Consider the following 16,006-nt stretch of genomic DNA (forward strand, 5'->3'; position numbering starts at 1 on the left):
TCTCTCGCTCTCACGCTCTCGTCAGTGGTTGAAGCTCTGTCCCACAAGAATTCGGCCATTGGGTCGGCTCGAAGAAGAAGAAACAGCCGGCAAGCCGTTATTTGTCTCGCATGGAGAGGAAGTCATGCCGCTCCTTTCCGGCCTTCTACCCGGCAGCTGCTATATGCCGTTATCCTAGGTGCTTCTTGGACAAACCAGAGGTGTAGCGGTCTAGGGGATTTGCGAGTGACTTGGCCTGTCGGGTGGGATGATGTCTGGATAACAACAGCTGCTGACTTGCTACCGAGCCGGGGCTTTGAGGTAGCGAGTGGCCACTTGCCTGGTCCATCAGTCGGGTCCTTCATCCGGCCACTCACTCCTCTGGGTGTCCTATACTCCAATTTTCTGTTTTGATGTCCAACACCTGCCATCAGAGACACGGTACGGCTCACCGCTTTCCCTCCTGCCAGTCGGGATATGCACATATTCGAGACCCTTCAACTCTGAGAAGAGCAGCAAGCAAGTCTCGGGAACTCGCCACTTTCAATATCAATGGCAGCTGCAAAAGGAACGACATCACATCACTGCCGTACCTGGGTTGCGTACAACGGAGCACCGAAAACCGGAAAGGCAAGGAAAAAATTAGACAGCGGGTGCCTGTGCCTGGGGTTTATTCCAAAACCTTCCTTCGGTAAAGCGGATCCCGGGAGGCACGACATATGCTCGGCCCATATATGGTGTCGACTATCATAAGGTGGATAAAAGAAAAGAAAGAAACAGAGCCTTGCAGCAGAAGGCGGATGGGAACACGGAAAGTCAAGGTTATGCCAGGGCTTATTAACCTGCATTTCTAGACGCAGGCTGTGGGGGTGGGCAAAAAAAAAAAAAGGAGTATTCTGCCATGCCATTCTGGATTCATGGCTGACTGCCACGGGGGGGGGGGGACCAGTCCAGAGGCGGCACCTCCACCTTTGCAGGTCGAGTAGCCACTCAATCCGCCGACTTTCACCGAGACAGCAGAGGGATTTACCTTTTCAGCCTTGGACCAATGGCGTTATTCCACCTTTTTCCTTCTTTGGAATCCTCGATGTCAGGAAAGATGCCCTCCAGCTTTGCAAGGGGCCGGAGACAACTTAGACAGTCGCGCACAGGCCAAGTCCAACATACGGTGTAAGAGGATGCAGGCCACTCTGCAGCAGGCATTCGTCTTGTTCTTTTTTGTCTTCTGGGATTTGGACAACACATTGCCCGACTTGATGCATCACTGCCTAACCCGACTTTGCAACATTTGTTTGACGTCCGCTTCTTTATTCCCCTCCCCCCCCCCCCCTCTTCGACTTGTCCGAGCCAACGAAACGGTGGGCTATCAGCCTAGGTATCTTTGAGCAACCTTCGCCGCTTTTAACTTGATTCCTGCCTGGTTCGTGGATCCAAACGGTGCATATACCTCCACACATGCCTCCACTTCACTCCTTCGCCATCTTCCGGCCCGCCGCTTCCTGGTTCGTGGATATTGTCTCCTGTTCCCATCAGCCAGCCTATCTGCAGCTACCGTTTCGTCTGCCTGTCTGTCTCTGCCGGTCTGGTAGTGTCTGATGACACACACATCGTTGTCGTCCAGACCGTCGTCACTTTTCTGACCTCCACTTGCGGCGAAACTAACCTCTCACAGGTGTTTCCCATCCCCCCCCCCCAATCTTTCTATCTCCTACACCCCATCCCTGTCCCGTCATCTGCAGAAGAGAGGATCTTGTCCCGAGCAGGGAGTCAGTCTATGCCAACCATGTTGCTGTTTCTTGCCTCTCTCTCTCTCTCAGCCGGGACTAGTCGTCGTCTACATGGCTATGTACACCCCCCCTCCATCAGCCGGCTTTCTTTCGAGATGGAGTTTATCCTCCCTTGAAACCTTGAAGCCTCTATCTCTTTCGCCTCCTCCTTCCCACACACAACACACAATTGCCCTCCCCGGAGCCATTGGGCTTACAACCGGAGTGCCGGCTCCCCCGTTGTAGCCAATACAAACGGTTGATAGTCCCACCTCTCGGCATATGCGAGTTGCTTTTACTCGCTCCTTTTTCTTTCTGTGATCACATTGAAACTTTCCTATAGGTCCCTCTAGCGTTTGGTGGCTTTCGTTTCTTCCTCCAGGGATCACCCCATCCATTGATACGGCCCTGTTGGTCAGTGGTTGATATCAAGGGTGTGTGAGAAGGAGGGGGGTGAGGTTTACGTTTTTTTCTTGATCAATACCGATAATTGAACGTCGTCACCATACTTATTTCTCATCACATATCTACTTGCCTGGTTTGTTCTGGCCAAGTGAGTTAGTGTGTAGGCTTTTGGTTCAACGAATAGGAGTTGCCCTCCTCGGGGATGGATAGAGTCCGTCCTTATCCATGTCCCCCTCTCTCTCTCCCTCGTGATGAAATCGGCATGCTATCGGCCGACTGGATGAGAGGGGGGGAGGGGAGGAAGGAGGAAAATGTATAAAAGGGGGGGAGATGGCAGATATGGGAGAGATTTCTTTTCTTTCTCTTTTCTTTCTTCCATTCTTTACAACGAGAACAAGTTGAGTTGGGCTTGATACCTACCATACTGCGCTACAGCTCTGTCTGCTTGCTTTCACACACACACACGCACACACACACAATTACTTTACTACACTTTACCCAAGAGGAGAGACTTTCACAAGTGACACCTTACTCTTGGTCTTGTCCATCCAACCATTCTATCTATTCACAACCCTTTCCGCCACACACATACACACACATACACACACATACACAAACATTTCACCCTAGTTACCTTGGGCAGAAAGTTTATTTATTTTTCCCCAAACCCAACGGTTACACATTTTTACCCTTTTCTTATTCTCCCCACCACCGCCACCACTACAATCTTCCCATCATCACCAAACTTTGCCATATCAAAATGTCCCACTATTCAACCCCTTACTACCCCACCACAACCTCCATCCCCATCCCGCCCACCAAGTCAGCCTACCAATCCCCCTACTCTCCATACTACCCACCCGCCGAGGAGACAGGGACGTACTCCGTCTCGCCCCCTGAGCTCACAGATGATGGGCACAGTTTGGTGAGCACTGGTGGTGGTAGCTACTCTATCGGTCCGTCGGGGTCGGTCTCCTCGGGGTCAGACTACTACTATGGTGGTGGGTCTGGGGTTGGGGGGGATGTTGCGGCGGGAAATGTGGCGAATGTGGATTTGAACGAGTACATGGCTGAGAGGTTCAGCGGGGGGGTGATGGATTCGGTCGGGGGGGTGATGGATGGGTGTACTGTGAGGCAGGCAAAGGCGTGAGTTTTTCCCTTTTGATTTTGGAGAGAGGAAGAGAAAAGCTGACAGAGTTAAAACAGTTCTGGTCATTTGAACGCCAAACACAGGGAACTGCTCGAGTTGCAGGCCAAAGCGCAGGCGAGGCTGGCAAAGACGAGGGCGAGGTTCGCGCAGGGGATGGAGGATGCGAGGGAGGTGAGGGAGGATTTGGAGTGGACTCAGAGGAAGGTTGCGTGAGTTTTTTGCCCCCTCCCCCTTTTTTTTTTTTTCTTTTTTGTTTTCCTCCCCTTCAGCATTTCAAGCATGGGAATTTTTGGCTATCTGGCTTCGAACCCCTAAAAACCGCGAGATCCCAAATTTGGCGGACGAGCAGCAGGAGGCAAATCTGGGGACTGGTTGTTTTCTGAGAGAACAGGGGCTAATAATGGAGAATAGGTCGCTCAAGACAAAAGCGTCAAAGAAGCACACAAAAGAGTACACCAAAGCTCGCGCTCGGTACCCAAGCCCAGATTACTGAACCCTCCCCCCCTTTTTTTTTTTTTTTTTTTTTTTTTTCATTTTCTCAACCTTGTCCAAAAAATTTGTCTTGTTCGTTATTTTTCATTTTGGTGGGTACAGCAATTTCGATGGGATATCCAAATTTTTTTTTTTTTTCACAGGTGAGGGCAGAAGGCTGGAGGAAAATCACAGCCTTGGGGAAGGAGTGAGGTTGATAATGGCAAGGCGCGCGGCAACACACACTCCACTGATCTCTGTTTTGTAAAAGCAGCGAGTGGAGGTTATAGGGCTGGGATTGACAGGGGGGGGGTGTGGTGTGTCGATGATTCTGCATTTTTGTTGCATATGCGCGGATGGGGATGGCGGGCGTTTTTTTTTTTCGTTTTTTTTTTTCTGGGTTGAGTTTGGTTTCACGCCCCCTCCATCACGCCGCCGCTACGGGCCGCGCCCACCCACCATTCTTTTTCCCCTGGAATTTCCCGACTGGGAGGTAGTGGGGGTGGTGATTGGCGGGGGGAGAAATATGGGCTGTGGATGTTGACAGGGGAGATCTCACTGGGACTGGGGATGGCAAGAGAGTTTGGGGTGGGAAGAATTGATGGGTTTTGCTGCTCACACCCCCCTCCTCTAGAGTACTGCACGTCAGAGCGGCATGGCGGGAGCAGGCGGATGTGCTGTGCTGTGCTGTGCTGTGCCCAGAGGGAGGTGTGGATGAGATCAGGCGTGAGGACCAGGGGGTTCTGTTCGTTGGACCCGGCAGATGGATGCTCCGTGCCTTGCTTCTGGGAGTAGCCGGGCAGGTTTTTCCACGTGGACTGGGGGCTCAGCTGAGGAGACTGGTGGGGAGAGATAGTCATGGGTCTTCTCCGTTTTGTCGTTTTAGGGCAGCGTTTATAAGACGGGGTGATGATGGAGGGGACGGCAGCTGAACTTGTCTGTGGGTCGAAAACAAGGTCTGTGAGTAACGAGAGTTTTTTCCATGTAGTTTCTTTTCTAGCTGGTTAGGTCGTAATGATACCTTTCGTTTTTGGTTACCCGTGAAATCTCGTGACTGGTGGTCAGGTGAAGGTTGCCTAGGGTTGATGAACATATGTCCTGATTTCTGTCTCGCCCAGCTCTGTCATGTAGACACTAGCACTTGTTTTGTTTCGAACTGGGTCGAGCATCTTACTAAGGTCATGGCTTGGTGCCCAACCAGATATGTAGCGCTTGGGCAGGTGGAAGCATGCAGTTTTGGACAGACATGCCTCGGACACCAAAGGGAAAGCATCACGTGATGCCACTGGCTATCTTTGGGGTGACAATGTGTTGAAGAGCAAAGAATTAAATGTGGTCTGGTATGTACTATCAAATTGTAGTGTTACAGACTCAAGTCGTCAATCATTGCGTTATAAACTTTTCCCACGCCAGAAGATAAAGATGCTTGAAACAGAATAGACGCTGCGTTTCAGGTGGCAGCAGCGAGGAACACCTCAGCTTTGGCTTCCGCCACTACCTCTGGCACTTTTAATTCAGAACCAATCTATATTATCTCCAATTGGGTAGTTTGCTGCTGGTCTGGATGCTCTTGGCTTTGTTGTTCTTGTTGCTGCTGTGGAACTCCCTCTGGCTGGTAAGGCTTCCTTTCCAGCCAGGTACCCACAGGTTCCAACCCATTCTTCTTCTCGAGTGGCTCCCAGGGGTTCTCGTTGGAGCGGGAGTCGTAGTAGTCAATGTACCAGTTTGGATTGTGGCCACCGCCACCTCTGCCGCCTCCGGCCCCTCCTCGGCCTCCTCTCTCACCAAAGTTGCCTCTGCCTCTTGCATTAAAATTACCCCGGGTGGTAGGGTTGGAACCTGACTCTTGGCGTTGTCCCTGGTTTGGACTATGACTGCCCTCCTCCGCTGCTGCTGCGTCGTGGTGATCTTCGTCGTGATTGACCCTCTCGGCTGTTATCGTTGAACCTCGAAATCCCTTGATGAAAGGATCGGACCCTTGGCCTGTTGGGGATGGTGAGATGTCAACATCAGTATCGGTCGTGACGATGATGGACGAGCAGGAAGCTCGGGTTGGACCGCCCCTAGGGGATGGTGCGGGGTGGGTGCCGTCGGGCACTTGGGGGTGTGCTGATCCTTCATCTGACCGGGATCTCTTGCTTGGTGGGTGTTCATCAGAGATGGAGGAGGGACGGGGCCGGCGAGTGCGAGCGGTGGTGGTGAAGGAGGAGAAGCCCATCAATCTAGCCATTTCGGCACTTTCGTCATCTTGTTGGGGGTCATTTTGCTCGGTGTGATGGTCGCCACCGTCGAGAGAAATTCCGCTGGGGTCGGACATTCTGGACGTAATGAATGGGGAATGAGAATGAGGTGGTTAGTCGCCAGCTGACCTCGACTTGTGATTCAGATATGTGAGAATAAGTAGGTAGTGTTGTGTGCCGAGGTGCTTCGAAAGGTCCTTTGTGAGGTCTAGATTCAGCAGCTTGAAATCAAGCTTCCCTGCGTATTACGTTATTTCCTCGAGAAGCTGTTCAAGCTTGGGCGGGATGTCTCTTTGTTGGTGGGTGCTGGAGTGACGGGAGACCAGATGAAGTCGGCTGCCGTTAATGAAATTCAGCCTTGTGGGTCTCTCGCTAACCACGGGAACGCTCTAGCGGCTCTGTGTGTGTAACCGCAGCCGGCCGAGATGTCTGTGAGCTGTCAGTTTTCTCATTTATTTTCCGTCTTCTCGATTTACATCAGGTGATTGGGCTTGTCCCTGAACGGGAACTACCGTTGGTTTGAAGTCTAGAAGTGTGGTGGAAGGACCAACGGTTGTTCAACTGTCAAAGACGGCCCCAGGGTCCGCTATAAGGGTCAGGTTTTAGTGGGGCCACCTGCTTCTAACACAGTGAACCGAATGCCTGGAATAGAATCAGCAACCAACTCCTCTCTCGTCTGTGTCTTTTCCAACCTCAGTCAATCTGCAATCTCAGGGAACCTGTGCCATTACACACGCTGCATGTCGCACCGCCGAAGCCGCATGAAGAGTTGGCTTGACACCTGTAACACCCCCTGAACCAGACGCTCGGACACGCACACCCCTGCCTCTCCTCACACCTTTCATATCTCAACCTCACTTTCATTCCATCACCACCATTCTCATCTCACATCTCACAGCATCATTTCCACCAGCATCATCATCCAACTCACCAAAAATGTCACCCATAACCCTCCACCAACCCTCCAAATACTCCCCCTCACCCACCACCACCACCACCCCCTCCCCAACCATCGACTTCCTCTCCCGCACCTGGTCCGTAACCCACTCCACCCTCCCCATGTGGCGCAAAGCCCGCAACGTCAGAATCACCTACTCCCCCCTCCCCCAACCCACCCCCGGCTCCCCTCTCAAAATCTCCGACCTGGTCGAGTACGAGCCCCTCGACGGGTCCTCCCTCAAAAACGTCCGCGGCGTCGACACCGCCTCCGTTCCCAACTCCCTCACAAGCTGGGACTGGCGAGGCTCCAGCTTCCTATTCTTTGTCACCTCCCACTGGGAAATCCTGGGGTACGGAGAGGTCCCAGAAACGGGGGAGCGATGGGTTGTAACTTGGTTCCAAAAAACCCTGTTCACGGCTGAAGGGGTAGATGTGTACAGTGATCGGAAAGAGGGGCCGAGTGAAGGGTTGAAAAAGGAGATTTTGGAAGCGTTGGAAAAGATGGAGGGTGGGGTCGGGGGGTTGTGTAGGAGGGATATGCACGAGGTAAAGGTTGAGTTGCCTTGGAGGGAGCAATAGAATGGTTTATTGATTTTGCGGTTGGGTATTATGAGCAGGGTTTGGGTATTTGGGGTATCATAGTCTAATTCAGCGCTCCGTGTCATCTCTACTTCTAGTGTGTTTCCTCTCCCTGTTTCTGTCGCGGTGGGATCTCTCTGAATGGTGACCGCCTTTCTCGTGTCTGGCGCGCTTGGGAGATGGAGACCTGCTTCTGCGCCTACGTGAGTCTCTTTCAGAGCGATGCCGATCCCTGCTTCTGCTCCTTTCTCTGTGCCTTCTTTCCCGGCTTGAGTTTCTGTCTCTGTGTCTTCGTCTGTCGCTGCTCCTATCCCTATGTCGATGCCTCCTCTCCCTTCTCTCTGCCTTTTCCAACTCTCCCAGTTCCCTCTCTTTTTCCTCGTTTACCTTCCTTCGTTCTTTTTCCAGCTCCCTCACCTTGGCAGCACCGCTCTTCATCATGGCAAGCGGGTCACTCGACACCAACCTTGCCGCTTCCCTGGCCTTTCTGTTCGGGTCGTCCTTACCAAAGACATTTTTGCTTGGAACGACCGACGAAATTTGGTCATCCGGCGTGGCATACCATGCGTCACCTGCCCCAGCCACAGTTCCAGGACCAAGACGGAGCTGGGCCTGCTCAGCCAGCTGCTGCTTCTTTTCCTTCTCCACATCCGGGTGTTTTGCATGAGTTTGTTGAGGCGTAAAAAGGGTGAGATGGCCTTTACTGTCGACCAAGTCATCTGGGGTATTCAATGTGGTGGGTGGCGCTAGTGATTGGAACTGTTGATACTGCTGCTCCTGGCGTTCTCTTGCGAGGCGTAACTCAAAGTCGGTGTCATCCTCTCCTTGACGTTTGCGTTTCTTTCGGGGTTCTCGTGGCTCCCTGACTGATGATCTGATTTCTGTGGAAGAGTCGGGTCCAGGAAGCGGTGGCGGGACCTCTCCTCTCAATGTGGCCAGCCTGCGCTCAGCATCCTGCTCCTGCATGCGCTGCTCGCCGGCTTCCTCCTTCAGGCGAGCGGCTGCCTCGTCGCGCCTGACGCGCTCGATGTTGGCTGTGTTGTAGACGTTCCATGATTTCTTGCCTAGAAGGTGGAGAGGCATTGTAAAAGATGTTTATTTGGATAAAGATGTGATGGCTGTAAGAAGGGCCATCAGTGAGGACGTTGCACCTTGATGGCTGGCCGCCAAGACAAAATGGTGGGGTCCAGCATGGGGCGCCAAGCTGCCCGTACATTAAAACGCCCCCTTTGTACACCGTTTCGCCTCATTATGTTGTGGGCCTGCGACAACAACTGTCCCGCTGGCGAGCTGACCCGTGGGAGCTACATTGACCTCGAAATCTACCACCAACTCCTCTCCCCCCAGGCAACGAAGAAAGCGACTCGTCATACCAAACTGTCCTCTTCTTCGAAATCACACCATATCAAAGCACTGCGTCCCGACACCTAGTCCCCGTTACGCTATACCAACCAGCACACCACCAACATACTCGAGCGAGATGGATCCGCGCAGCGCCCTCTTCGGCTCAGGACCCCGCGGCGGCGGCAGCGGTAGCGGTCTCCCCGGCCGCAACGTCCAACAGCAGCGACCCCCTCAGGCGGGATACCCTCCACAGCAGCAGGGAGGATATGGCTCTCCGCAGCAAGCCGGATATGGCCAGGCGCCACCACCTCGCCAGCAGCCAGGAGGATACGGCCAAGCGCCCCCTTCTCGACAGCAGGCCGGAGGGTACGGCCAGACCGGCTCTGGCCGTATTCCGCTCAGGTTGGCAAAGGTCGAGGACAAGACCCTCCAGTCGCAATACATCTTTGGCAATCTGTAGGCTCTTGCACCCCGTCTCTTGCCCATCGTGGACAACAAACTGACAGCAACACAGCTGCGCCGTCTCCCCCCGAGACTTCCCACCCAACCGCGAAAACACCGATGTCTACATCCGCCTCACCGGCCCCCAGATGAAAGGCGGAGGCGACTTTGTCGTCACAGCGCGCCCAGTTCCCGGCTTCCCCGATGGCTGCATCAGCTTGTCCGACCCTCAAAGAACATGGTGCGGCGTTGGTCTGATGGACTCGCTCGAGGGCGAAGTCTACGACCCCTTTGCGAGGAGCGCGCAGACCTATCTCGGCTCTATAGACGTCGAAATTGGGTTTGCGTCGCTGAGAAAGGTTGTCGACGCACCATACGATCAAGACGAGCTCGCCGAGCAGTTTATCGCCCAGTTTCAAAACCAGCTCTTCGCGCCAGGCCAGAAGCTGCTGATGGACGTCAAGAATGTGCCCCTGGCTATCACGGTCAAGACGGTCACCTTGACGGACTTGAGCATGCAATCGCAAAATGGCGAGGAGCCGCCCACGTTGTCAGACCCGCGCGCCAGGGGTATCCTGCACAAGCATACCAGCATTGGGTTCTACAAGGATGCGAGCTCGCCTCTGAAGCTCAAGGCGTCCAACAAGAGGCCTGCTGCTAATGCTATTATCAGCCCTGATTTCAAGTTTGAGGATATGGGTATCGGCGGTTTGGATGCCGAGTTCTCGACCATTTTCAGAAGAGCTTTTGCTTCGCGCATTTTCCCACCGGGTTTGATCGAGAAGCTGGGGATTATGCACGTCAAGGGTATGCTTCTTTACGGTCCTCCGGGTACAGGCAAGACGCTTATTGCCAGGCAAATTGGCAAGATGCTTAATGCCAGGGAACCAAAGATCATCAACGGTCCCGAAGTGCTGAATAAGTACGTTGGCCAGAGTGAGGAAAACATTCGCAAGATGTTTGCCGATGCCGAAAAGGAATACAAGGAAAAGGGAGACGAGTCTGGGCTTCATATCATCATCTTTGACGAGTTGGACGCTGTCTGCAAGCAGAGAGGGTCTGGTGCCGGTGGCGGCACTGGTGTTGGTGACAGTGTTGTCAACCAGCTGCTTTCCAAGCTCGACGGTGTGGACCAGCTTAACAATATCCTGTTGATCGGAATGACCAACAGGAAGGACATGATTGATGACGCGTTGCTGCGGCCTGGTCGTTTGGAGGTGCAGATTGAGATTTCCCTGCCGGATGAGTTTGGCCGGTCGCAGATTCTCAAGATCCACACGAGCAAGATGAAGGAGAATAATGTCATGGGGAGTGATGTTGATATTCTGGAGCTGGCGGCAAGGACGAAGAACTTTTCGGGTGCTGAGCTGAGCGGTTTGGTCAAGTCTGCGACGTCGTTTGCTTTTGCGAGGAACATCAAGGCCGGCACTACGGCTAGTGTCAGTGAGGATGTGGTGAACATGAAGGTTGGCATGCAGGATTTCTTGCACGCGCTGGACGAGGTCAAGCCCGCGTTTGGTACTGATGATTCGGAGCTGGAGGACGTGTTGCCGTTTGGGATCATTGAGTACTCGAGGGGGATTAGCCATATTCTCAAGGACGGCATGCTCTATGTCAAGACTGTGAAGGAGCAGCCGAACCTGAGGGTGATGAGTGTTTTGCTTCATGGGCCGAGGTCGAGCGGCAAGACGGCGCTCGCGGCGAAGATTGCGCAGCTGTCGGATTTCCCTTTTATCAAGCTTATCACCCCGGCGTCGCTGGTGGGTTATAGGGATGAGCTGGCGAAGAAGGATTATTTGCATAAGTTGTTTACGGATGCTTACAAGTCCCCGTTGAGTTTACTCGTTATTGGTAAGCCCCGTCCCTTTTAACGCAATCAGACAAGGTCACTGACATTTCTCAGACAATATTGAGCGTCTCATCGACTGGGTCCCCGTCGGCGCGCGCTTCTCTGGCTCCATCCTCAACACGCTCGTCACGCTTCTTCAAACCCCACCGCCCAAGGGGCACAGGCTGCTCATCCTCGCCACCACGTCGCAGAGATCGGTGCTGGAGCAGCTCGACGTCACGACGGCGTTTGACAACCAGATTCCCGTGCCGGCGATCTCGGACCTGGGCGAGCTGGAGGCGGTGCTGGGGCAGGTGGGCGCGTTCGATGGGAGGCACGGGCGGATCGTGCAGGAGATTGAGCGGGCGACGGGGAGCAGGGAGGTGAATGTGGGGATCAAGACGGTGCTGACGAGCTTGGAGACGGCGAAGCTGAGCGAGAGCCCGGAGGAGTGGTTTGTGGAGCAGATTTCGGGGCAGATTGCTAGGTATCCTGGGGTTTGAGGGTTAGAAGGATAGAGAAGTTATATAAAGAGGTTTTTTGTCTCTGATGCAAATAGGGTGAGTTTAGAAATCTAGGGGGTTGCTAAGGGGAGGTGGTGGTCTGGTGATGTTGTAGGGGGGGTGGAAGTGATTTGACAGGAATAACGTACTACCTGTAGGTATGGTCCAAAGAGATTTTTAAACAAACCACCCAACAGCATCAGTGGTTTAGTGGTAAAATCCATCGTTGCCATCGATGGGCCCCGTGTTCGATTCACGGCTGATGCATAGCTTTTGCTGTTGTTTCACAAATGCTCTCTTTTATTTTTCTCTTTTTTTGGGGTCTCTCATCTGTTTTTCTTGCTCTTTTGCAGACAATTTCCCGTTTTGTTTTGGGTTGGGAGGGGGGGGGGCGGGTAAAGGGGGCAAAGAGAATGCTGTGGCTGGCTCTGGTTAGGAAATTGGGACGTTGAATCCCCCTTGGGCAGGTTTAGCGGTTGTTTAACATAGGACTGAAGTCTATCTTTTGGTTGGAGGGTCAACTGCCTATCGCTTGTTTTGATGACAGAAGGAGTGAGAAGTCGGGCGTGTTTATATCAGGGATGGTGGTGGAAGGGTTGAGTGAGAGCGGCGGTGGTGGATAAGTAGGTTTGGTTGTGTTTGGCGGTTGGATGGTGTTGAGTGGGGCGGGTGTTTATAGGGATATCCTGGAGATAAAAAAAGTGGGGGGGTGGGAAAAGATAAACTGTGCCTTAATGGGAAGTGGTAGACAGAAAGCGAATTAACAGGACAGAAAGAGACTGGCTGATGTGTTTTGGATAGGTAGCTTGGTCAAGCATCTTGTGTGGAATCAAGAGCCGAAGTCTTGGTTTAGATGTCTTCTTGTTAGATGACTCGAGTTGTGTAGGTATCTTTTGGAGTGCGGGATATATACCTATGTACGAAGTATCCATGGGAGAATTGGTATCACTATTATTGGGTGCCTAAGGTAGGGTAGGGTGTAGCAGCCAGGTTGACGATGCCAACCTGGCTCATGCTTCTGAGCTGTAGTGTAAGGTGGGCGCAGACTGGTCTCGCAGAGCTTGTATGCGTCGATTGTGGAAAGCAATAGATTACTTGTCTTCATGTTCGAAGTTGTTTGTACCTTCTTAGCAGTAATGCTTGTTTCAATGACCTTGTGTCGATCTGGCTTATAGGTAGCTTGGGGCACTCCCTCTGACCTATTTCGGTGCTGCTTCTTCTCCGATTAGAGAGCGTGATGGAGTCTTTTGAGTAGAAACGCTTATCTCAGTGGACGCCAATATCTAGATAGTGGCTCATACTATAGGCAACTGCCTTGCTCGGCGTTTAGGAGCTCTTGTTGTTTTGTGGTATTAGACGAGATTGTTTTGCTGAGTCTTTTGGCAACTGGCAGCAACATTAACTACGCTATGTTTACCTGTTGGTGTTCAATTCCTGTCCTTTGACTTCGGGATCTTTTCTTCAAACTTACTTAAATCACATAGGCAGAAAGTCTTTACTTTTGAGCCCTATACCAAGATAGCTAATTTCTGCCGTACCGCAACTCTTTCCTGAACATGATCGAGATAAGCCTCGAAGTCTTTCCAGCTTACACCAACGCTAACGGCTCAAATACAGAGTACCTTTCATGAAGCTTGAATTGTCTTGGGTACTTTTGCGTAATCACCATCTCTCTACCGCACAAGTCTCAAGTCATCCGCTGTACTCGTGATGGCAACACAAATCCGAGGTGACGGTGACCAAGGTGACGCGAGGTGAGAGTCACAAAGACCAAGGAGGCGGTGTGCTGTGCCTCTTCTTCTGTGCATAATGCCGTAAGTCCATGTAACTGTTGCAGTAGCAGCCACATCAGCATCCCTACCGATAGTACAACAGCATTTAACTATCAATTTTCTCTACCTAGGTAAGGTCATCAACCGCAGAGGTTACAGTGTACCAGAAGAATGGCTCAGTTTGATCGACCCGTATGGTTGACGTGTTGGTAAACCTCCTGTTCATATAATCAGTCCCCAGCAGTATAAGACACAGTTGTCAATACCATTTCAGGGGTCATCTGAAGGTCCCAACACATTGAGGCACATGGTCTCCAGAGTATGATAAGAAATCCCGAAAAAGGATAAAAATACTTCCGGGACCCTCTTCACACCCCTCCCACCTCATACATCATCACTCATAAGCGATCATCGGCATCAGGAGCGAGCCGGATCCATCCACCCCCCTCTAACAACTCACCCAGCCTCCAAAGTCGAAACCCGAATCACAAGCCAAATCGTCAGTTTTTTGATCACCAGACCAAAAATACACCCGACCTTTACTGCAGCTAAGTTATTTTCCCGAGTCCGAAAGCTTTTATCTGTCCGAGAAAGCCACGTTTTTCCCCCTTCCTCCAACCGGATCACGGCGGAGAAAATATCGGAGAGAGCAACACCACACCTGTATCTCTTGTTTCAAGATTCAATGTTTTTGTTGAGTTTGCATCCTGTCTATGAGCCGGCTTCCTATTTAGGGGAGGCATGCCCGTTGACACTACCGACAGCCATCATCGCTTAGGCGAACATGAAAGTGGTGCCGGAGGGTGTGGTGAATGATGAGCATACCCGTTTCGGGATCTGCCCGTCTAAGGTTGTCAGTCGTCGTTTGGTAGCATCGACATCGGGGAGTGTGGAAACATAAACGGTCAGCTAGAAGAAGAAGAAGAAGAAGAACATCCGCAGTGCACGCTCGGAGGTGTGAAACAACACGTGGGGTGCATGGTTCGACACGAGGTTCATGTGGACGTTGGGAACGCCGGTGGTGATGATCACTAACTGCCGTCTGTTTGGGTGGCTTATTCGTCATTCTATCTGCTATCTATGAAGATGATACTATCACAACTTCCTACTTAGGACCCTCGGTTCGAGCTATATCGGTTTCAGAGGCTGGCTGGTCTCGTGTTATATCCATACCTATTTATCCACATTCACATCTGCCGACCCTGAGGTAGTCGATAACGACATCAAAGACTCCATTCACAATCTGACACGCCCACTCCCTCGGCACATCATCTTCTATCAACATTCCATCTCCAGCTTCTATCTGTTCCCAACCCCATGTCCAAAACGTCAATGCCCTATCTCGGCAACGGAAGCTCGCGTGGCAGGGAGTGGATCCCTTCTCTCTTAGGTCCCATGATGACCATAACATTCCTTTCATATGATAACAGCTACCACTATAATCCCAAGGGCCCTCTCCGGACCAAGCCTCAATCAAGACTATTTTCCTCGGGTTCGGGAATCAAACCCCATCGTGTGTAAAAAAAATCTAAAAAAAATTAAGAAAAAGAGGCGCGTTCCTTTCAAGTTCTTGGCCTTGAAGTTGAGGTTTTGGGAGACAAGGTTACATTCCACCCCAGCCTTCACCCCATGAGGGCTACCTATATCACAGCTCTGATATACCCCTCGCTTCGAACCAAAGACAAAATCATCACCTCAATAATAAGCTGGTAGCTCGCTTGGATGCACGTTCTTGATACATCAGGTTTGCGGTCACATGACTACGTTGTTTTTATTTCCCCGACATCGGGTTCTTTTCATTGATAACCCAGGTACAGGTATCATCACATATGGGCTTCAAGTTGGCGTTGCATCCTCCACATAGCAGATGCGTCTGCATTAGCTTCACGAATTCAACGTTTGAGATAGATCACTTGCATATACGCTTGTTGTACAAAACGAAAAGTAAGAAAGAAAAAAACTCAACTACCGGATTTGATTCTGCAATAGACTACAAGCGATGGCAACATCCCACGGGGAAGAGCTCCATTTCAAAATACATCATGCATACCACTGTAAGGAGGAATCAAATAAATAAAAAAGCGCGGGGTGCATATGCATCATGTACGTACCATGATGCTCTAACTGGCCCTGAGAGAGACCGTTGGGAAACAAGAAATGTTTGGTTACGGTACTGCAAGTTTGTCTATCTTTAGCAAGCTCTGGCACACCGCTGGATATGGGGAAGGCGGATGATGAGATGTGAAAGAGTATCGGCACCTGCCTTGTTGCCAACAGCTAGTCTTTTCTGGTAGCTGAACGACGAGATATGCAAGATGCATGCAAGATAAGATCTGGGCTTGGCTCTGAGTGAAATAGTGTCGGATCAAAGGTTGTCCCAGTTCGATCTATTATATTGACTTTGACAACTCCAAAGTAGTGTGGGGTTGGGTTTCAGTGGCTTGTGTCTCTGTCTCTCTTTGAACAGCTTTCGTATGTGTATTTCCAAGCATGCTCGTTCGGCCGTTGAGGACTCTGACGGCCAAAGCTCGAACCCTTAAAAAACTTTACACAGAGGTAGCGTTTGGCTTTGAGTAATCTTGTTGTGTC

The 16,006-nt window shown here is 51.6% G+C and overlaps 6 protein-coding genes across 6 annotated transcripts, besides 1 other annotated feature; 3 read left to right on the plus strand and 3 right to left on the minus strand.

The window, feature by feature from the left end:
- Positions 1-1,005: 1,005 nt before the first annotated feature.
- Positions 1,006-1,224, minus strand: PODANS_6_5170 (uncharacterized protein; the record flags this gene model as incomplete). The annotated part of the gene is made up of 1 exon (XM_001909978.1): positions 1,006-1,224. The coding sequence occupies one exon, from the start codon at positions 1,222-1,224 to the stop codon at positions 1,006-1,008; it is 219 nt and encodes a 72-aa protein (XP_001910013.1).
- Positions 1,225-2,910: 1,686 nt separating this feature from the next.
- On the plus strand, positions 2,911-3,793 carry PODANS_6_5180 (uncharacterized protein; the record flags this gene model as incomplete). The annotated part of the gene is made up of 3 exons (XM_001909979.1): positions 2,911-3,272; positions 3,357-3,509; positions 3,685-3,793. 3 exons carry the CDS (start codon positions 2,911-2,913, stop codon positions 3,791-3,793), a joined length of 624 nt encoding a protein of 207 aa, XP_001910014.1.
- A 1,503-nt stretch (positions 3,794-5,296) lies between these two features.
- Positions 5,297-6,088, minus strand: PODANS_6_5190 (uncharacterized protein; the record flags this gene model as incomplete). The annotated part of the gene is made up of 1 exon (XM_001909980.1): positions 5,297-6,088. The coding sequence occupies one exon, from the start codon at positions 6,086-6,088 to the stop codon at positions 5,297-5,299; it is 792 nt and encodes a 263-aa protein (XP_001910015.1).
- Positions 6,089-6,947: 859 nt separating this feature from the next.
- Positions 6,948-7,529, plus strand: PODANS_6_5200 (uncharacterized protein; the record flags this gene model as incomplete). Its single annotated transcript, XM_001909981.1, has 1 exon — positions 6,948-7,529. One exon carries the CDS (start codon positions 6,948-6,950, stop codon positions 7,527-7,529), a length of 582 nt encoding a protein of 193 aa, XP_001910016.1.
- A 69-nt stretch (positions 7,530-7,598) lies between these two features.
- On the minus strand, positions 7,599-8,612 carry PODANS_6_5210 (uncharacterized protein; the record flags this gene model as incomplete). The annotated part of the gene is made up of 1 exon (XM_001909982.1): positions 7,599-8,612. One exon carries the CDS (start codon positions 8,610-8,612, stop codon positions 7,599-7,601), a length of 1,014 nt encoding a protein of 337 aa, XP_001910017.1.
- Positions 8,613-9,463: 851 nt separating this feature from the next.
- On the plus strand, positions 9,464-11,645 carry PODANS_6_5220 (uncharacterized protein; the record flags this gene model as incomplete). The annotated part of the gene is made up of 2 exons (XM_001909983.1): positions 9,464-11,165; positions 11,218-11,645. 2 exons carry the CDS (start codon positions 9,464-9,466, stop codon positions 11,643-11,645), a joined length of 2,130 nt encoding a protein of 709 aa, XP_001910018.1.
- A 196-nt stretch (positions 11,646-11,841) lies between these two features.
- Positions 11,842-11,912, plus strand: a tRNA (tRNA-Gly).
- Positions 11,913-16,006: the final 4,094 nt, after the last annotated feature.

This window comes from Podospora anserina, chromosome 6, assembly GCF_000226545.1.
Source record: "Podospora anserina S mat+ genomic DNA chromosome 6, supercontig 2".
Lineage (NCBI taxonomy): Eukaryota > Fungi > Ascomycota > Sordariomycetes > Sordariales > Podosporaceae > Podospora > Podospora anserina.